This window comes from Pseudorca crassidens, chromosome 2 (assembly GCF_039906515.1).
Source record: "Pseudorca crassidens isolate mPseCra1 chromosome 2, mPseCra1.hap1, whole genome shotgun sequence".
Lineage (NCBI taxonomy): Eukaryota > Metazoa > Chordata > Mammalia > Artiodactyla > Delphinidae > Pseudorca > Pseudorca crassidens.
Genome location: NC_090297.1, coordinates 171,360,943 through 171,384,002, shown reverse-complemented (window position 1 = coordinate 171,384,002; position 23,060 = coordinate 171,360,943). Strand labels below are relative to the sequence as shown.

The window sequence follows — 23,060 nt, the reverse complement described above, 5'->3', positions numbered from 1 at the left end:
GGGGGAGGGGGAAGGGAGCCAGCGTGAGCCCTTTTCCATTTTTCCAGCTTTGACTTCACTGTAAGTGTAATGTAACCACAAAAGTCATGGAATTCTAATGATTTAACAGGAGACAAAACTAAGTAACCCAACTTTCGAAACTGCATTCTCAGATAACTATTTTTTATATATATATATATATATGTATATATAATATATATAATATATATACTATATATATAATATATATACTATATACTATATATACTGAAATATATATATTAATTTGTAAGTATATATAATATATACTAATATATAGTCTTTAATATAGACTATAACTATTTACTGATACCTCTAGAAGTCTTACCTGTGACTGTGTAGTTCTCTCCATTGCCTGAATAGATTAGTATCCCATCCATATATAAGGAGTACTGAGTTACAATACCATTTGCCTTTTTGGGTGGATTCCAGGAGAGTAACAAAGAATTGGGAAGGGCTTTGGCTACTGGTGGCTGAACCTCTTGTGGTGCTGTGGGAAAAATTAAAAAGATATATAGAGTCTAATTTTAGTTTACTTTTCTAATTCAAACTTTTCACACCCAAATCAATAAATCATGGAATAAGCCAGAAATCCCATGCATGGAAATGTTCCTGATTCGTGGGCAGCTTGTCAGTAATTGCTTTAGGAACAGAACTAAATACCTGTCCTGAATTTATGAGAACTTGCCTCGATGATGGACGGGGAGTATTACACTGGTTCACTTTACTGATGCTTGTGTTACTTCATCACAAGTATTACTAACCCATAATCCCTACTTGGGCTGTGCCTTTTAAAGCAAATTAGACAGAATCCCTACCCTTGAGGAGCTTTTGATCTAAGATAGGCAATGCTAGGGAGAACGGTTCATAATCGATATAAAAAGACCTATATGTAGCCATAGAAATAGCCAGAAGATACAGAATTAATTACGTATGAAAATTACAACGTATGTGAGGGTTTTTTTTAGTAAAGGGGGTCTGTTCATTTTCTGTAATGGTCAATGAACTGGAGTCACAGGAACTAAAAAAAACTTATAGAAATTGATCCTAAACATACCTATCGTTCAGTAAATTAGTAATAAATTTAAGGAAAAACTAGAAATTGGGAAATCCTGAAATAATGGAAAGAAAATGGTGAACTGAATGAGCAAGAATCCCTCTGGGGTTGAGCTGTGAAGTAGGTTTGGAGGGTACCAGGCAAGACATGGACAGAGGGGAGAAAAGAGTGAGATATAGGACAATCTGTGCCATATGGAAGTTGGTGGAAGTAACTGGAAAAGGGAATAATGATATATGCCTCAGCAGAAGCAAAGACACAATAAGAAAGATGGAGAGAACATTGAGAAAACACGGAAGATGGGTCACCAATGCTGTAGCCCAGGTGAGGGTGGTCTGGTGAGGTCAGGTGCAAGGCATGAAGAACAAATTGTCACAAGAAGGAGTTTACAAACTCTTGTTTTCTGTCCTGGTTTCATCAGATGAGCCCCATTGTCTTCTTTTTTTTTTTTTTGGCCACCTGGTGTGGCATGCGGGATCTTAGTTCCCCGATCAGGGATAGAACCTGTGCCCCCTGCACTGGGAGCGCGGAGTGTTAACCACTGAACTGCCAGGGGAGTGCCTCCATTGTCTTTCTTTACACATTTTCTGTGCGAGTGGTACTTGCTTTAAGGATTTAAAAGAAGGAAGGGGGAAGAAGAGGAAGTGGGTAAGGGCGGGTGGAGGGATAGGGAAAAAGAAAGAGACTGGCAGACTCTTTTTCCCTAAAGATCAAGGTTTTAAGTCTCCTGAATCACTTTACAACTAGACAGTAAGAGAAATATGTTAATGCCTCTCATCCAGGAGGGAGAAATACGAAGTAACAACGCTTTAAATGTTTTGAGAGCTGTTATTTCTTGAAGAGATGCATTCTGACGCTCGAGCAAAGCTTTCGCTTTAGAGTGCTAAAATATTTTCTCTTTCCCACTGCCTTCCTAAATGTATGCTTTCTGAAACATTAATTTATGCCAACAGTTTGTAAGTTCCAGGTACAACAAAAGTGTGACTTGAGGCGGAAGGAAGCAGGTCGTGATTAATAATGCCTCGATCGGCGTTTGGAGGTTCTATCACACTGAAATAATTGTTGCTCACGCTGGGGTTTAGCAGTTAAAAGAGACCATGGAAATCAACCGTTGGATTCTCAATTTCATACTGTGCCATACAATCAATTCTTTTTAGTCAGACTGTCTCTAGATTTACTTCTGAGCCATAGTAAAATGAGGAAGCTTTCATTAATCTTTCAGATGCTTCATATTAATGACAAGGCTCTTGCATGAACAATGTAACAGCAATTAAAAAGCCCATTAATCTGCATTACAGCTATTAAAGATGCATGTCATTAAAGGGTATGGAGTTTGATTCATTTTCGCTCCCCCCCAAAAAATGGAGCAATTATGGCCTGGCAATGCACTTTGTCATCAAATTAGGTTGGGGTTTTGTAGCAAATGGCCTTGCAGCATTTAGCTCTTCTCCTATTTTATTATTCATGACTGAAATGTGGAAGTCAAGACCTTTGAAATTACTTTACCTTCTTGTGGAGTAGAGACGTTCAGTGCGTGCGAGCTCTCGGTACAGCCAGCCAAAGTGCAAGCAGCTAGGGTTACTGCATAGTTTTTGAAGGGTAGCAAGCCTGTCAATATGCCTGTAATAAAAGGGGACAAAAAGAGGTTTGCATGTTTACCAGAAGAAGCTATACAGAGTTTTGTGTGTGTGTGTGTGTGTGTGTGTGAGAAAGGGGGGTAGAGACACAGAGATGTAGAAAACAAAAACATATGCTCCTTTAATTCATTTTCCTGCCTGTGTGTTGATTGCAGAATGGTGTGACTAGCAAGAAAAAATTTAGAAAGAAACAGATATCGTCTATTAACACATATATGTGGAATCTGAAAAAACTGGTATAGACGATCTTATTTACAAAGCAGAAATAGAGACACAGACGTAGAGAACAAACATATGGATACCAAGGGGGAAAGGTGGCGGGTGGGAGGAATTGGGAGATTGGGATTGACATATATACACTATTGATACTATGTATAAAATAGATAACTAATGAGAACCTACTGTATAGCACAGAACTTTACTCAGTGCTCTGTGGTGACCTAAGTGGGAAGGAAATCCAAAAAAAGAGGGGATATATGGATATGTATGGCTGATTCACTTCACTGCACAGTAGAAACTAACACAACATTGTAAAGCAGCTATACTCCAATAAAAATTTAAAAAACAAAAAAGAGAGAGACCTGCTTATTGTTAAGACAGCTCTAAATAGCATTTTCCCAAATGTGCTTCTCGGACGCTAATGCCCCTGAGATGTTTCCCCGGTAGAAATGGGGGATTCCACATGTCGTTCGTAAAGCAGAGCCCAGTGTACCTGATAGTGAAGACGGCCATCATCCCATTTCAGGATACTAGACCTCCTGCAGAAACAAAACTATCTCACTTTCTTTTACCTCACATTTTTCAACCTTATTTAACTAGAGAGTCCTTCTTATGCGACATCTATTAACACACATTAGGAGATGCTACTCCCAAGAGTTACTTCATTATTTTAACGGTAGGGTACACGCATACAAACTATTTATTCACGTTGCAGCTAACAAATATGCAAATCAACATAGTTGAACAATTAGCCAATTAAATAATTATGCTTTTGTACTTCTTGCAAAATTATTAGTTTGTTTAATTAAGACACCTGTCTTAAACAGAAGCACTGCCCACAGAAGTGTTGAATTAACCTGACTTGGTGGTGGATATGTAAGATTTGTTCCGCAATTTAAGGTGCCTGCAGAAACTAAAACACATTTTGTTTACTGGTGTTTATAATCAAGGCAGAGGCTCTTTATTTAGTTAATCCCATGAATTAAAGAAGTATCAAAAATATAATTTGTGTATTTGCTCACCATTGTTTTCTGTTGCAGGTTTTAGAGCTGTTTTAATCCCTAATCACATAGACTGTCATCGTTCTTATAAAAAGATGGTCTTACTCGTAGTATCCCTTTATCGAGTAAACCTTGATTGTTTTAATGAACTGGCATTGATGACAGCTTGCATCATTCAACAACAAATTTTAAAATACATGTTTGCCTATTCCCTTTCCCCAGGAGAAAGGATAAAATATTAAAAGAGCAAAGATCAGGATGAAGCAAAGACCACAGCCCTTGTTTGCTTTGGCCCTTCTCACTTGCCCTCAGTTCCCAGTGTTGCCTGCAAGTCTCTATTCTAGCAGCTCCCCCAAGCATCCCCCTGGGCTACCCAACCCTCTCGGCTGCACTTGGCACCAGCCTCTTAGCCCGCGGCCAAAGAAGACAGCAAGCCAATGAACTAACACACATACACGTTGGACCATCTCATGCCAAATGCAGCTCTAATTTCAAAACACCTTCACGTTGTCACCTTCTGCTTTCCCTCACTCCTGCCACTGTGACTGTCATTTCCTCTTGAATCTCCCAGATCATGACCCACATTCTGAGCTCACTTTTTAAAAAGAGGTTATTTCTCCTTCCACTAAAAGTCTTAAAGGAGAGCTTACGGCATCACATATGCATCTTCATCATGTAGTGATGTCGTGGTTAAGAGCAAAGATGCTCGCGCCAGATTGCTCGGGTGCAGATGCCAATTCTACTACTGGTTTGTAGTATGGGTCTGGGCAAGTTGCTCAGACCTCTGTGCCTTAGTTTCCTCATCTGTAAACAGATAATGATCGTTATCTATCTCGAAGAAGAGGCCTCACAGGGATAATATAGTATCATGGGGATATGAGATGGGGATACTACCGTATTCACCTCGAAGTGTTACTATCAAGATTAAATGAGTTTGGGACGATAACATGCTCAACGCAGAGCTGTGTAAGGGGAGAACTCTAGCACAGAGCCTTGGGAGCCCAAGCTATGCTACCATTCCAACTCAGTTTCTGCCTGCACTGTACTATTAAATGTTGATTTTTATCTTGTCAAGATCGCTAGTGATCCCTTACACACCAGACCAAGTACCCCTTCCACGGTCCTTATTCTCCTCTACTTCCTGGATTTTGCCTTGTTCAGCTGCCGTCTAGGCCACAGAATTTTCCCAAAGAGTCCTCCTAAATTACTGAGGGCTCCTTGCTTTTCTTGACCAACTCATCTTCCTTTCACAGTCCCTTAAATTTTTTTTTTTTTAACAAGGTCGGGTCCTCAGGCTTCTTTCTTCTTCTGAACACTTGCCTTTGTTAGTTCACTTCTTCTAAACATTTGCCTTCATTAGTTCCTCAAGCCTCATCTCTCATTTATATCTGCAGACTTCACATCTCTCCTCCAAGCTCTGGTTCTGCATTTCTACCTGCAGGCCGTGTATCCCATGTGGATGTTCAGCTAGCATTTCACTCTCAACCTGACCCAATCCAGACCCAACAGTCAAAACTATTTTGCAAACTTCCCTCTTCCTATTTCATTTTTTTTTTCAATTTTTATTGGAGTAGAGTTGATATATAATGTTATGTTAGTTTCAGGTATACAGCAAAGTGAATCAGTTATCCATATACACATATCTATTGTTTTAGATCCTTTTCCCATATAGGTTATTACAGAATATTGAGTAGAGTTCCCTTTGTTATACAGTAGGTCCTTACTAGTTATCTATTTTATACACAGTAGTGTGTATATGTTAATCATGGATGGACCTAGAGATTATCATATTAAGTGAAGTCACTCAGACAGAAAAAGAGTAATATCACATGGTATCACTTATACGTGGGATCTAGAAAATGGTACAAATGAACTTATTTTCAAAACAGAAATAGAGTCACAGATGTAGAAAACAAACTTATGGCTACCAGAGGTGAAGCAGAGGGAGGGATAAATTAGGAGACTGGGATTAACATATACACACTACTACCATTTTTCCCATTTCTTAATACCTCCGTCATGATCCCTAAATTCCGGGTTCAAAACTAACATGTCCTTGTGAGATATATCCCAGCCATTTTATCCTCTGAAAATCTTTGGCATTTGTCACGTCTTTCCTATCGCCAAGTTCAAATCTGTCAATACTGCAAGTCTAAATAAGATGAGTTGCATGTCTGAATTAGTATAATGCCATACTAACAAGTAATGAATCGGCCCCCAGAAAATAAAATTTTTAATCCTACAGTGAGCAAGGAAAATATGTTGGGACATGAAATGTTTCCTTTGTCCATCACCTAAAAACCTAGGTGGCATTGCCTCTCATAGGTGGCCCTGACCTAGCTGGGGCACAGATATATTGTGTCACAAAAGGCACAGTGGCTGTATACAGTTTGATGCTCTGCAATCTTTAGCATGAAGGTGCGTCATACATCCAGATAATTATCATTGGGAAACATAAAAAGCAGTTCCACTGTGTTACAAAATACCTTTCCTGACACATTCTTTCTTTCCAAATCATAGCTGAAGTGCAATGTTGGAATTGTGACTATTATACCAACTTAACAAGAAGGTTATTAGTGGAGACTTTAAGAAGGATCATGTCAACCCAGATACTGAGTTCACGTTCACTAAACGGTCTTTGGTGTTTAACCTTTCTTGCCTTCATTAAATGAGGCACTTTGTGTGTATAGGTTTCTCATGAAACTCCTTTGCTAATTTCTTCCCCCCTTTAACCTTAAGGACCTTAAAAAACAGGCAATATTCTTCTCAGCAAACTTGCATTCTTCAGTTTGTGCTTTGGTAGAGAAGTTTACCAAATTGTATTTCATAGAAAAATCCCAATATTCTGAAAGAAAGATGCTGGAGAGAAACCGGATCATCTTTCAGGCCATTTATCAAAGTGCTCACATTTCCTATCTCCAGGCAGGTGAAACAATAATAATAAACACTGAGAAATGAGAGCTGCAAAATAGAAAACAGAAAAGGAGGAGAAGAAAAAGCTGATGTTTGGGCTCTTGCCAACTTCGAATCGCAGGTAGAAAGTTTGGGGTGGTTTGTAAGTCACATTTTCAAACAACGTGCCGTACTTTCTGAGTCTGAGGTGGCCTTTCTTTCCTATGTGCAGTGGGGATCTTGCTTATAATGTTGTGTCTCAGAGACAAAGTTTGTCAAACCATCGGAATAATTTCCCCTAAATACGGGTTAGTATCATCGACTTCAGCAAGAAGAGCAGTGTAATGATTGAGCATTTTCTCTCCTCTTGTCAGGTTACACTGAGGTTGGGGTAGAAGGGGCTGGTCAACCAGGTGGTCCTCACTAAATCAGCATAACGATCAAGTCATCCTATTGCCTGAGACATGCGGTTTCTCTCTTTTGCTTCTCAGTATGGAGCGTTTACCAGGATGGATTAAAGTTAATGCTTATAAAAAGTTCTGCTATTACCAAAAAATAAACATATTCTCCCCAAGACTAGGCAAGGTAGCCTTTCTTTCTTGGATAGATCCCTAGAGACCATTGAGTGATTGGCCAAATGGTCTTCCTTTAAGTGTCAGAGTCAGACTTAGATTATATACTCTCCAGAAGAAAAAGTGGTACTACTATGACGGCATATCAGTACCAAACAGTTATTTATCAACTTTCCTTCTATATGCTTCTGGGAAAGGTGCTATAGACCACAGCTGATCTTTACAAGGTTTCTAATCTAAGACAATATTAGAGCTAGAAGGACCCTAATGATAACGATAATACACACATTAAATACATAAAGCAAAATGCTTGCATACATGTCAAGTGGACAAGGGCATTTATAAGCTCCATGGCTTCCAGTCCAAGATGATAGGGGATCTATATCTAATTAAAGGCAAAGAGAAAAAAGGGATAATCATTGAAAGTATATTTCAGTATTCTACTTAAAAGAATACTGAAAAACGTACAGAGTGACATATTTATGAAGGAATCCCAGAGAGAAAAATATGGCACATACACTGTATCCTGTGTCCACAGAAAACCCAATAAGGTAAAATGGGGTCGTCTCCTTGATGATCCTTAGGATGTTTAAAATAAAGAAGTGAAAACTTTTAAGATTGGTTTGGATATGAGCCCCTTTTCTCTGGCAGACATCACAGAGGAGTCTTTTTACCCTTTGAATTTGAGACTGTTCCTACCTCGAGGCAGGCCAGATGACCTCTCCAATTCCCTTTCAGCCGCAAAACTCTGTGAAATCAGAAAATGGTCCCAACCATGTCAGGAAACCTGCCAGTCTCTTTTGATAATGGAAGAGGGTGAGCTGAAAAAACATTCCATAAGCATAAAGGAAGCATTATTGATGTCTTAAAAGTGTTAGGATCCCATGAAACACAGGAGTGTTGGTATCCGGATTAAAATCATTGGCACCAGCCCGACCAGAACTCTCACTGCTAAGCGATAATGCATTTTGCATTAATGCTTAACATTGAGAAATCCTGATGGGCCACACCAAGGGAGTTTGAAGTAAAGTGAGTATAGTCCCTTTGAATTGCAGTCCTGTGGACCTCGGCGGGTGCAGAAAGCCCAAGCCGAAAGAGCAGGGCAGGAACGTGATTTAAGGGGTGGCAGCACATCACAGGAGGAAATCGAAGAGCCCTAGTGCGTTAGGTTCCAAACTGTGTGCTCTGAGGATTTCTGCCTAGCAGAAGGGAAGAGCCTTCTCCTCGAGAATCGCGCCGTTTGAAGTCCCTCGCAACGATTTTGGGAGCTCCTTGAATGCAGAGGGTATGACCTTTTGCTTCTTCACTTGTCCTATTTTCCAGCAGTTATTACGATGGTTTACCAAAGGTGGACCCTTGATGTTTGCCCAAAACATAAAGACCTTTCATCCTCTTAGCTCACTCAGCTGTCTGCCTCACGATAAGAGATGCTCACTCCCGTCCTACTCTTTCCAGGGAGCTAGCAAAGGAACAGACACTGCTTCTTTTGACTGATAGATGATTATTTCCAACACTTGGTTTCCCGTGCTCTAACCTCGAGTTTCAAAGGAGCGCAAGAGAAATATTAATAATTGGAGGCGGCCTGACTACCTAAGAGAAAATCATTGTGGAGCTGACACCAGCTGTGCAAGCTTTTGTGCCTCTTATGAAACTGTATGCTGAGATGCAGGGACACAACAGAGGAGTCGGCTTTGACACTGAGATTTTTATGATTAACTCTGACTCAATGCAGACAAGTATAAATGCTCGGCCTGGAAACCGAGCCTGAGACACAAGACAAAATGGCATCCTTTTCAAAGCCCAACACGTTTTGGAGAAGAAAAAGCGACTCTGTGTCTATTTACATCCTTGAGCACACTCCTCCCCCCTCCTCCACCCCACCCTCAGCTGCCAACCTAGGTGTTTGGCTGGCATCCACTGTAATCTGTTCTCCTTCATTATGCTAATCTGTGGGCGGAAAGATTTCTGTCATCTTCGAACCGCTTGTACAGCAACGGTAAACACCTTGGCCTGTCTGTAATTGGACAGGTGTCTGCATTGATGTCACCCAGCTTTTAATTCAATTAAAGAACTGGCTGCTCTGCTCTCATTACCCACCCATTTCTGTTGCACTCTGAGTCTGGCGGTGAAATCCGCACACAGCCATCACCTACCCCGAGTCCAAAGTCTGTGGTCCCCGTGCAAAGATCACGCAGAATATTTCAAACGGACCTCAACAATCCAAGTGTACTTTCCTGTTAGCAAAGGCATTTGGAATAAGATGGAGAATTTGTTCTATCTCTCTCTCTCTCTTTACCTTTAAATTCTCTATTGTCTAAACGGTGTCTTCTACCTACTGGCCAGTAATTAGGAGCTGTCCAGCAAAAAGAAACGCAGTCTCTAGCTTCCCCTCCCCAGGGCTTTCCTCCGTCTCAAGAGAACTCATCAGAGTACAATGTTCTTATTTATTTGCTGGCATTTCACATTTGGATCAAGAAAGTGAGGGTGGGGAAAAGCAAGGCATTTATTAAGAGGGCCATCTGGTAAGGGATCCCACACAGGCAGAGCTGAGACTGCTACCTAGGGACACAGTAGAAGAACCCACTTTTAACAGAAAGCCAGCCAGGGGAAGGAGAGCTGAAGAGAAGGGGACTTTTCTGGCTTAAGATTCTGCTGCAGTGCTGAGAAATCCTAAATTTTAAGTGTCCTACATCTCAGAAAGAGTTTTGAGCCACAAACTAACCCAGTGGATGGATGAAAGAGACTAAATCAATCCAACATGCCGTGATTTCTGCCCATTTAAAGGAACCTCTGAAAATAAAGTTCTAACACAGGCATTGTGACACAGTAACCTCATGAAACTGTATAATGGCATTTGTTAAATATGGATGAAAATTCAAAGGTCTAACAGACATCTGGAAACGCACCCAGGATGTTTCTCCTCTGGTTCTTAGTAGCCTAGGAAAGTGGCATTTGTTGTTGTTGTCTTTGCGGGTAATAGTTTAAATAAAAATAAGGATCTCTAGGATTTATAAAATGAAAGTCAATTTTCATTTTAATCAAAAGGTAGAACAGCAAATGAGCTTACCCCAAACCTAACGTAACCCTTTGGAAACTAAAACTGATGTTTTACATATAATTTCCTGCAAATGGATTTTCTGACCTTACTTAAAATTTCTAGTACTAGGGAACACCTTGGATCAAAGACTAAATGGATTTCAATGTTTACAAATGGGAAAAACAAAATGGTTTATTCTTTCATTTTTTAAAATAAAATATAGGGTCTAATTCTAGTCTTAGAGAATGGTTGAAACAGTGATTTTAATTGAACTCAAAGCATTATCCAGTTAAGATTCTCTCAGTAGGCTTATAGCTAACCTCTCATTTTTCATCAATGCCTTCATGGTTGGTAAGAACTACAGAGTCTCTGTCATTTTCCTTCTAATTCTGCAATTGATTTGAAGCCACCCACTCATGGGAACTCTTTATGGAGCATAAAGGGCCGTCACTGACATCATTAGAACTCTCCCAGAGAATATCAGACTTGACTAAGCAGGGAGTCAGGCAAGGAGACAGGAGGAAAAGAAAAATAAATGAGAAGGGAAAGTCATCCCTTATTGACCAGTGTCCTAGGTCCCCTGCTGAAAGCCTCCGATAGGATGAGCCCCTTGTACAGAGGGGGCTGCCGTTGGGCAGAGTGTAAAGGTCACTCAAGTCCACAGCAGAGCCAAGGTCAGAACCTATATCTTCTGACTCCAAGATCACTGATCTGCTTACTAGACCTAAGCCCCAGTTCTGGAAGAAGAAAGAAGGCGTGTTGAATAAATATTACTAAAAATAATAGCACACTTTTATACTAAATACTTGATTTAAATATATCTGAAAACGTGTTAATAGGTTCAAAGTTATTACTAAAACCTACTGTATACAAACAGAAAGTAAAATGCTTATCCCTCCAAATGAGTGAGTGTATATGCCTATAGTATTCCCTTACAAAAACAACTGATTCATAAGAAACTCTACATCAGGGTATATGTGCTTCTGTGTGTTACATCAGGGTATATGTGCTTCTGTGTGTTACTTCTACTGTTACTGTGTGTTACTGTGTATATATACATATACACTTTATATGTATATATATTTGGAACTAATCAAAAACTTTATATATATATAACACTTTATATATATATATATATATATATATATATATATATATGTTTTCGATTAGTTCCACATATAGATACAAGTATAAAATGGTCATAAAAGTTAGAAAACAGAAAACTTGAGGTGACTGTTCCCTTTCTTTATCAAATGTGAGTAGTAACCCTTAAGTATTTATATCCAACACTATAGCATGGCCAACATACCCAGTTGATTACTACACTACAGCAAAATTGATGTATTACCATCATTTTTAACCATCACACAACATGTTACCAAAAAGAAATCCAAATCGTGCACCGCGAATTCTTACTGCATAAAATAAAATGAGGAACTTGTAAAAAGCCCCATCTGAAGCTTTCACAATGTACCAGGAGTTCAGGCACATTATATATTCAGGAGAGTTAGACAAAGCTATTAACTCATCAACAGTGCATTACCTGATGAAATTCTTCTACATTAGCTAAGCAGGAACATGACATCATTTCTATTTTTACTATTTATGTCATAGGCCATATTTTTGTCCTGTGAATTTTTTCAGACCAATTTCTTTCAAGATTTATATTTAAAGAAATAGTTTGTAATAAACCACAAATACGGAATATTAATCTATGGGGTACTGTGAAAAATAGCAGAGACTTCCTCAAAATTCATCTTTTAACAATACCATCAAAATGAATTTTTCAAATTTACCTCTGATGTTTGCCTATTGTGACAGAGACCACTAAATGCCCTCTCATTGTATATTCTCTTCCTCCACAGTAAAATAAAAAGACCCTTTTAGCTGGGCAAATGGCCACTTTGAATAAGTACATTTCCAGCAATCTGTGTAGCTAGGTATAGCCATGTGGCTAAGTTCTAACCACAGAATGTAACCAAAGGTGGGGGAATAACTTCCAAAATATGTCATTAAAGTGAATGTGTACATCCTTGTTCAACCATTCCACCTTCCTGCTGAACGGAAACCAAACTAGATGGCTGATGCTCCAGCAGCCATTTTGGACCATGAGGCAGAAGTCTTGTCTCTAAGGATAGCATAGCAAAACGATGAAGAGTGTGGATCCCTGGCACTGTGAACATCCACCCCTACATTGACCAACTGTGAACACCTATTATCAGAGAGAGAAAAACTTAATTTTGTTGAAGTCACTGTTATTTGGGGTTCTCTGTCTCTCAAGAAAAAAATAATAAAAAATGAAAAACTTATCTCTACTGTTTTTGCCCCATAAAACACTCATTTTTAATATAATATTATACTTTAGAGAAAGTACTGCTTGTTACGTATATTTTACCATTAATTTTAAAAATCAGGAAAAAACAAAAGCAGATTGTAACAGTAGGATCTAGCACTAACCCAGAACATAGCAGATAATGGTTTTGTTTTTAATAAATGAATAGTTTCTGCTCTGTGTCATTATCAGCTTTGCAGCAGCATGGCTTCCATTATTTTAAATTGCAAATATATAGTCCCTGAGCTTCATTATGAGGTGTAAGTTTTGGAACTAATTTTTAGAGTCTATTCATCCTATCAACATTTTTTTCCCCGTTGGGAATATGTATGTTAAGTTCCAAATATATATCTAAGTTGTGGTAGTTCTGCATATTATTTCATAAAATTAGAGAACTATAGAACTGCAGAACCAGTAGTTCAAAACTCAACTCAGCATGATAAGACAATAGTAACATTACGTTAACTACAGGGTTAGCACCAAAACCCTGCATTTGTTTCTTTATCTCTTCCTTCGTTCCTTCAAGAAAAGTGTATGGATTACCTACCTTGAGCAAGTTACTAAACAAGGCTTAAAATAAATAGAAAACATGATACTTGTCCTCTGGGAGCTTACTGTCTAATGAAAAAATAGAACGGGTGTACCAAGAGCAGCCATAGGCAGTTTTAACAACTGTGGAGTAAGACTTCTCAGCTGAATAGAAAAAAAATTACAGGGCAGGGAAGTTTTTATTACAGTTATCTCTCTGCAGGCTTCTCAGGCAAGTATAGTAATTATACATATATATAATATATAACAAATATAATATATACGTATATGTGTGCATATACATACACATAAAGAGTAGAATCTTACTTATGGATGGACTAATGGTTGGGGTTAAGTTCCAAAGTCGGGCATAAGGCAAAAATCACTCATGATTTAAAGTCCCCTTGACAACTCCTTATACTGCCCATAAAGTACAGTGCATTTGATTTTGTGTATGCCTCTAATTCTTCATGAATCAATGATTCTCTATGGCTCTCAGTTCTTCATTCTTTTTGTAGACACCCCAATGGTGTCTACAAACAAGAGTTTCCCTTTTCTGTCAATAGTTGGGAAACCCTAAAATTATTCACACATTCTTTCCTTCTAACAGGTATCGATAGTTTCGGGATTGGATAGCATCCTTTGCCTGTAAGATTACTTTAAGAGTTTTTTCACTCTTTTTCTTCATGCCTTCCCCACTTCCAAGGTGTGTGGTTAAATGTATGTAACTGAAATACACAGATGAGACTTCACTATGAGATTAATTACAATTATATTGCATGCGTGGAATTGCACTGGTCTCCTTCTTCTCTGGACCTAATGGGCATTTTGCATTCTGTATATAAGTAGAGAACGCTCTGCCTTTCTAATGGGCATCGTGGCCTGGGGGCTGAGAGGGTTGGGTTTGTTAGAAATGCAGAATCTCACACCACAGTCCCAGACCTACTGAATCAGAATCTGCAGTTTACAGAGATCCCAAGTAATTCTCACTTCCTTTGCACTAGCAGCTTTCAGATGCACCACCCTTAAGGGTCAGAGGCCCTACTTACACTGCCTCTATTTCTTCACTTGCCCTACCACCGTTCTGCCCACAAAGCTAATGCTGTTGGAACAAGGGGCAGGAACAAACAAAGCAGGGGTAAATTCAAGCCCAGCAGGTGAAAATGATCCCTTCTCACCTGGCCACGCCCCTCACCCCAGTGGTTTTTAATATGTGGTCCACTGACCTCTGCAAGAGCACGGACTAGAACACTTGGTAAAGGCAGATTTCTCAATCCTAGCCCAAATACACAGACTCTTGTGCACGGAGCCCAAGAATCTGCATTTTATAAGCAATCCAGGAATCACCTTATGACCAGTAGAGCTGAGACTCACTAATTATTACTACTAGCTGTGGAAGAGACAGAAAAATGAGAGACTTTCAATATGGAACCCACTTGTTTCAGGTAGAAGAAAATGAATGTCTACTGTATATGAGGACTGAACCAGTTTTCACAGCAAAAGCTATATTATCAGTTGCATGATAAATTAAAATGTCTTTCTTTTTTTCCATAAATTTCGATTTATGTGGGTCATCTGAAAGATTATTACTATTGGTTCATCAGCTAAGCTATAGTAAATAATAAATATGATTATCATTACCGGAAGAAGGAATATAGCTCCTAGAGCTTAGCTCAATGTAATGTAACAATAAAACTGAGAAAATATCTTCTGTGTACCAAGCACATTCCTAGCACTATGCCAGGTGCTGTACTAATCATGCCGATAATTAAGTCTACATGTTTAAGCATCTTCAAGAAAGAAATAAAAAAAAAATTGTATATGTGCAAATTCTTGAATGCATTCATTCTTGACAGAATTTCAAATCAGACTGGGAGGGGTCTTTCTGAGCAGCCCTGGGTTTGAAGGGAAATGCCAGCACTGTCTCTCTGGGCAGCAGCTTTGGACGTTGAAAGTGCTGGAGGGAAAATCATCAGGAGCTACGCAGAGTTAATTGGAGCCCTTTGCAACTAGTCCAAAGATACACTGGAGTGATAACTGCAGGGCTTTCTACCCTGAGGCTGCAGCTGAGGAAATGAACTTTCAAGAACTCCCTGCTCTGAACCCTGGCCTTCCGAGGGCACAGAATCCAGACTCTGTGGCCCAAAGGGGCCCATTTGTACCTGAGTGGGGCTGTTAACCCTTGGACTCTCCATGCTACTGGGACTTATCACATTTAATCCTCCAGTAGCCAAATTCGTGATTGGTAAATATTCTGTCTCACGCTTCTAGTGTTCCAGCTCTCTTAGTTAATATTCATCTTTTTATTTTCTTTTGCCTTCTGCATTTTGCAAAGTCTGACCATAATTTCCCACTTCTTCCCAAGAATCATTTCATTTAATTTTTTGTTGTCCTGTGATTTTCCTTTGCTAATTTTATTACTTACTTTTAATAGCTCATCATTTTTTTTTTTTTTTCAGTACGCGGGCCTCTCACTGTTGTGGCCTCTCCCGTTGCGGAGCACAGGCTCTGGACGTGCAGCCTCAGTGGCCATGGCTCACGAGCCCAGCCGCTCCGCGGCATGTGGGATCTTCCCGGACCGTGGCACGAACCGGTGTCCCCTGCGTCGGCAGGCAGACTCTCAACCACTGCGCCATCAGGGAAGCCCTCATCATTTTTATATAGGCATTTCTCTTTTTTTTTTTTTTTTGTCCTGTATTTGCAAGTTGCAGTTGGGAGGTGGAAGTTGTCATAAGAACTTCTGGTTAAAATAGAGACTTGATCACTGGTGTCAAACAGTGATCAGTGTTTGAACAGTGTCTCCCAATGCTGGCTGTACAACAGAGTTACCTGTTGACACTTTTAAAATACCAATACCCAGGCTATATTCTAAACCAAAACATCAGACTCTGCAGGTGAGACCTGGACATCAATATTTTTTAAAGCTCCCCAGGTGGGTCAGTGTGCACCCATGGTTGAGAACTACTACCTTATAAGAATACCAAGGAGGGGCTTCCCTGGTGGCGCAGTGGTTAAGAATCTGCCTGCCAATGCAGGGGACGTGGGTTCGAGCCCTATTCTGGGAAGATCTCACGTGCCACAGAGCAACTAAGCCCCTGCACCGCAACTACTGAGCCTGAACTCTAGAGCCCGCAAGCCACAACTACTGAGCCCACACGCTGCAACTACTGAAGCCTGCGTGCCTATAGCCTGTGCTCCACAACAAGAGAAGCCATCGCGGTGAGAGGCCCACACACCGCAACGAAGAGGGGCCCCTGTTCACCACAACTAGAGAAAGCCCACGTGCAGCAACGAAGATCCAACACAGCCAAAAATAAAAGACAATAAATAAATTTTTAAAAAAAAGACTGAAGTAGAAGAATTAAGTACTCATCTCAGAAGATTCAAACAGCAGAATCAATACTGCCAAAATCAGAAAATGAAAAGGGAAAAAAACTATGAAGCAAAAACCCAGAATTCAGAAACTGAATAGTATAAAGATAACAATTAATTCATTGAACATTTACTATGTGCCTGTTTATCAGCAAAATATTCTATGGAGGTAATTCATTGTTTTTTTTTTTATCTTTGCAACAATTCCATAACATGAAGAAGGTTTTTACCCCCAGTTTATATATGAGGAAACTCCAATACAGTGATATGTTTTTAAATTTGCCTGAGATCAGACAGTTGATAAGTGACATAACTAGATTGATTTGACTCTGCAAGCTGTGTCCTGGACTGCTAAAATGAGGAGGACAAACTGGGAAGAAATATACAATATTGGAAACTGTTATTTCTTACCAGAAGTAATGATGATATACACAACAGCAAACTTTCCAAGCCAAAGAAAGACCCAATTGTGAAGAAAGAAGAGCTCATTATATAACAGAAGAAAAATGTAATGAAAAGAAACCAACACATTTTATGATCACTTACTTGGTTAAGGACCCTATGTGAACCAACAAACCTAAATTGTCTTATACATCCAATATCAGTATTGTTCATTCAAATAAATACCACTCTAACAACCAAAAATTAAACATAAAAATCTCAACAAATGTCACCTCAGAAATGCTAAAGGGGGATTACTTTCAAGATCAATAGCAAAACTACTCATGAACTACTCTATTGTCCTCTCTCTTGGTACCTTGTTATCTCAACTAATTGGCAAAGCAGCTGCCACTAACCAGTCTCCACACTCCTCACATCTCCACCAAATCCAGGTTTCTGGCTCTCTACTTTCTCCCCCCTCCCCCCTCACTTTCTAGTATTCTTCTTTCTTTACTATGAAATCTCTGACTTTGATACTTACTCAGCCTGGCTTTGGGGCTTTTCAATTCACACTCCCCTCCCTCAATAGACTGATTCGTCACAATAAAAGTCCACCTGGCAGTACCAGAGTTCTCCACAATCTTTAAGATTACCTCCTATGTACTTCCTTTTCTGTTCATTTCACAACTGTGAGCAACAGATACATCTTTAAAACCCTTTGGGGGGAAAAAAGTTAAAGAATTCATAGTCCACACACGCAAGAACAGAAATAAAGGAATAACAACAACAGAAAGTACTGAAACACAATAACAAACAAAACTGGAAAGCATGAAATATGATGACAGAAATAAGAGCAATCAATTGTATAAATCATAAAAATAAATGTGAGTTAAACTCCTGTACTAAAGTACAGAGAATTTTAAGTTGAATGTAAAACTAAATCAAACTAGATTCTGTTTGCAGAGATACACTTAAAGCAATGTGACTTCAAAGGTTAATACACAAATGATGAATGTAAAAATAATAAGAAAAAGAAAAATACAAACAAAAAGCAAGTTACCAAAGAAACTGATAATTGACAAATCCAAGAAATTGACCAAGTTGCAATAATTGAGAGTTTTTCCTTAGTTTTTTGTGGGTTTTTTTGCGGTACTCGGGCCTCTCACTGCTGCGGCCTCTCCCGCCGCGGAGCACAGGCTCCGGACGCGCAGGCCCAGCGGCCACGGCCCACGGGCCCAGCCGCTCCATGGCACGCGGGATCCTCCCGGACCGGGGCACGAACCCACAACCCCCGCATCAGCAGGCGGACTCTCAACCGCTGCGCCACCAGGGAAGCCCTTTCCTTAGTTTTTTACACATTGGGTATATAAAAATAAGTAACAGTTGGTCAGTGGTGCTCTAATTTTCTTCTCTCTGTACACCATTCACATGCTTGAAATATCCTACAGTAACATCCAATAGTTTATTATACTGGTTTTCAATCTCAGGGGTACTGTCCTCCAGAAAGATACCCTTCAGAATCTGGGAAAGGCTGGTGTAATTTGAAAAGCCTCCCTGTCCCGTTTCTGATTTGATCTTACCTCAAATTTAGAATTACTAATTCAGAGGATATGCATCATATATATGTATGTGTGTGTGTGTGTGTGTGTGTGTGTGTGTGTGTGTGTGTATATATAATCAATATGGTATATCTAATATAAACAAATATTAGTCTACCCTGAATGGTGAGGATAGGTTTTTTTTTTTCATATTACCCATAGAAAACTAACAAAAACATTTAAAGGTGTTATATTAACTATAGAAAATGTTCTTTAAAATCTGCACATAAAAATGTAAATAAAAATAAATGAAAAACGGGGGCATTCCCACACATAAGGCAAACATAAGTATAATATTCTTCATATATAAAGAGATATTTAAATCAATGAGAAAAATGTGACTCCTCCAATAGAAAAATTGAGGGTGAAATGTGCTACGTATGTCATAAAAGAAGTACAAATTACCAGTAAACAATGAAAATACTTAATGCCTCAAGTAATCTAAATTTGAGGTAAGATCAAATTAAAGTAATATTCTGATATATTTGGAAATTTTACAAAGTTTCTTTTACCTGTAAAACTTGTCAACTAGGATGAAATGAAAAATAAAATCTTGCATTCGGCTTGCTGGTGGGAGTATAATTTGTACAGTCTTTTTGGCAATTATTTGGCAACATAAAAATAACTAATCTTTGTTAAGAAATTACCATATGTTAAGCACTGTGCTACATGCTTTAAAAACATCTGATAGTTAACATTTATACAGTGCAATCTGATCCGTGTGTCATGTGCTGTCCTGTGTGTTTTACAAATACATGGATTCATTTAATCCTCACAGGTATCCTATGAGGTGGGTAGTTATTTCATTCTCAATTTACCCATATGGAATCAGAAGCACAGAGATGTTAATTAATTTGTCCAAGTTTGCACAGCTGAAAATTGTTAGACTTGGAATATCATCTCACTTAATATCTTTCTGAGGTTAATATTATTCTCCCATTTCATAGGTTAAGACACTAAAAAAAGATCCAGGAGAATACATAATTTCCCCAAAGTCACAGGGAGGGTAGGCAGCAGAGGTTTGCATCAATGTGTGCTTGACCTCAAAGTCCAAGACTGACTGATGCTTTAAGAGAATTTGACCTAGTTGTTCCATTTCAAGGGGTTTATCCTACCGTCATTGTCAGGAATTCTTCCAAAGATTTACATACAGACTTCTAAAAAATCATATTAATTATAACAGTTGGAAATCCAGAAAATAAGAGGAGACTGAGACAAAATGAATTTGGGAGAGAGGCAGTGGAAAGCAACTGAAGAATTCTAAACAGAGAGCCATGATGTTTGGTTGTGCAGTGGATTAGAGTCATGGGTGGGGGGGTGTTCATGAGATAGAAGAGAACTGTAGCTGTCCAGGTAAGAGATTGGAATGGTTTGGCTTGGACAGTAGATAGGGGAGAGACGGATCAATTTAGCACATAGTTTAGAAAATGGAATCAATAAACAACACGGATATATGAGGTATGAACAGAATGTAAAAGTTGAGAAAAATTCTCAAGCTTAATTAACTGGGTGGCTAGAGGTGTCATTTATTGATATTGGGAATGCAGGAGGAGGACTTCAGGTTGGAGATGGTAAATTTAGAGATTACGAGAAGTCAATTGGAAATGTCAATTTTTCCAAATGTCTGCTGGATACACACATTTGGAAGTCTGGGTAGGACGTGCCTTTAGGAGTCAACAGTGTTTGTAGGATACTGGATGCTTTGTGAGTCGATGATTTTCCTGGAGCAAGACTGTAGGGAAAAAAAAAAATTAGCAAAAGAGAGAAAAGGTCCCGGATCTAAACCCTGCGGTTCTCCAAAACGCAGAGTTAAGCTTCAGAGGGAGTGGGCAAAGGACACTGAGAAAAGGGGGCCCAGAACCAGAAGGGTCAGAGAAGTGAAGAAACATTTCAAGAGACAGTAAAAAAATCCACAGTGTAGAATGCTATCGAGCTGTGGAACCAGGACTGTAAAGTGTTCTTTGGATATCTAAACATGCAAGTTGTTGGTGTCCTCAGCATGGCAAGCGAGTGGAAGGCAGACCGTGTGAAGAAATGGGAACAAGGCCACAGATGCTTCTTGGTAGAGGCACGTTTGGGAAGAGGAGAGAAGGCACAATAGCTGGATGGGACTTTAGATCAAAGGAAGATTTTTGTCACTGCTTTGGGTTTGTTTATGTTTAACAATGGGTGTTGACAGATGGAGTCTGAATGACCTTGGGCAGAATCCAGCTGGGCAGTGGCTCTAACTTTGGCATGCACCAGCATCACAAGAGGAGGGCTTGTTAAAATGGGGATTGCTGAGCTCTACCCCACAGCTTCTGATTCAGCAGGTGTGGGCGGCCTGGAGAATCTGCATTAATAAAAAGGTCCCAGGTGAGGCTGTTGACACAGATCCAAGGACCACACTTTGTGAACGACTGCAGGAGACAGAGGTTAAAAAGATGTGAGAGGAAGAGAGACCACCAGTAACAGGTCTACAAAGGCAAGAGGAGTTGGGGTCCAGAGGACTTCTGAAGATTTTATTTTTGATAGGATAAGGGAAGCTCTGTGAAAACAGGAAGGAAAAGAGGAAGGTAAAAAGTAAAAATAATAATGATGGCAAATACCTATTATATGCCCAAAACCCATTAAACTGTCTTAGCATTCATTAATTCACTTAACCCCTAATAACAACCCTGTCAGTCAAAAAAAAATGCAATTAATGCATATATTTGGTAGTAAGAAAGTGACAGAAATTCTTTATGATAGATTCTGGAGTTTTTTTGGTATCTAAGATGATCTAGTATGTAAGACTATCAGCTGAGTGTGATAAGGAAGACAGGTTAGCATTTAGAGAGTTTGAAAAAATATAAAATATTTAATGAGGAGAATGGGAGAAGGCAATTACAGACATATGGTAGGACTGGTGTCATTACTGAGTGTCCATCTGAAAATGGGGATTGAGACATTTTAGTGATAGATTGCTCATTGTTTTCCAGCCCACTTAGCTGCAACGCACAGCCTGGGCAAAGGCTTAATCAGATTGGGTTTTCATTGGATGGGTAAAATGAGGGAGGAAGGAAGTGAAAGATACCAGTTTCTTTTTTTTAATTGGTTGTGTATTTGGGCTGTAGATTCTAAGGAATCTAAAAAAACTGAAGTAAAGTTTGAGAGAGTTGACCGACAGATGTGTTAGAAAGACAATTAAGGCTACTTTATAATCCAGCAAATTTGTCAAGTTACGAAAGTCTTTGACAGAGGAAAAATACTTTTTTCTATTAAATTTGTTGATGCGTTTTACTTTTTTTTTTGGTCAAAGGCTTACATTTGACTTTCCATTTAAATGGGCCTTAACATTTCATGAGGCTGAAAACTGCTGTCTTACTACACGTGCGGGACTTTGAGCACGGCACCTTGCGCGATGTGCCTGAGTGTATTTCACTCCAGCCGTTCTGCACGGCGCGCGTGCCACACCGTGAGAAATTGATTCGCTGGTTTGCCCGTCAAACTGCCGGTGCTCTAGTACTCCTCTACCTTGACATAATTAGGTTTAATCAACAATTTTACAATAAATAACAGGGCTGTGAACTTGGGCTAGTCCCAACGAGCGAACTTTTGCATGGTGAAATAGGTCGCTGGCCCCATGTGTACACGTAGGATTGCTAAAAGATACATCTTTTTAGGATGTATAAAGATCCTAGGTACAAGGACCTGATTAAGGGCATGAGGGCCCTGTGACCTAATCTTTTGGGGATGGCGAGAATATCATCCTTGTAATGAAGCTATCCATAAGAGCCCATAACCATCATAGAATTATCCTTTCCATCCGAGATGGATAGAGGTGTCCATATCATTAGATGACCCTTGTTGGTTTTTTTTTTTTTTTTTTGCTGTACTCGGGCCTCTCACTGTTGTGGCCTCTCCCGTTGCGGAGCAACAGGCTCCGGACGCGCAGGCTCAGCGGCCATGGCTCACAGGCCCAGCCGCTCCGCGGCATGTGGGATCTTCCCAGACTGGGGCACGAACCCGTGTCCCCTGCATCGGCAGGTGGACTCTCAACCACTGCACCACCAGGGAAGCCCAATCCTTGTTGTTCTGAATCAGGCAAAATATAGGAATCTTTGATGCGTTGGGGAAAAAGCCTTGAAGGACGTTTTTATCTAAAGTCAAACCAAAAAGAAAATTAATAAGACCTACTCCCTTGAGGAGTCGCCTTTACCTGTGAAGGTGCTGGTATCAACAAGCTCAGAGCTGGCAGAGGGCAGGCGGGGCGGACCGGTAGCATCTTCACTGTAGGCTCTCAAAATGTACTTCTCAATTACACCTCTAACCACAACAGGTTCATCCCAGGTCACCTCGATGCTATAGCCGTTTATGCTGCGGACTCTTGAGGGAGTTGGCACACTTTGTGGAGCTGTGAAAGGATAAAAGAGAAAATAGGGGAAACGGCAGTTC

The 23,060-nt window shown here is 39.7% G+C and overlaps 1 protein-coding gene across 1 annotated transcript in view; it reads right to left on the bottom strand.

Annotated features, from left to right (window-relative positions):
• Positions 1–23,060, bottom strand: part of USH2A (usherin) — a 770,355-nt gene that overhangs the window by 434,673 nt on the left and 312,622 nt on the right. Inside the window, exons 29-31 of the mRNA XM_067729757.1 lie at positions 22,825–23,019; positions 2,582–2,695; positions 347–508 (exon numbers count right to left, since the gene is read on the bottom strand). Of these exons, the coding sequence (XP_067585858.1) occupies positions 347–508; positions 2,582–2,695; positions 22,825–23,019 (471 nt within the window). The remainder of the gene's footprint in view (positions 1–346; positions 509–2,581; positions 2,696–22,824; positions 23,020–23,060) is intronic.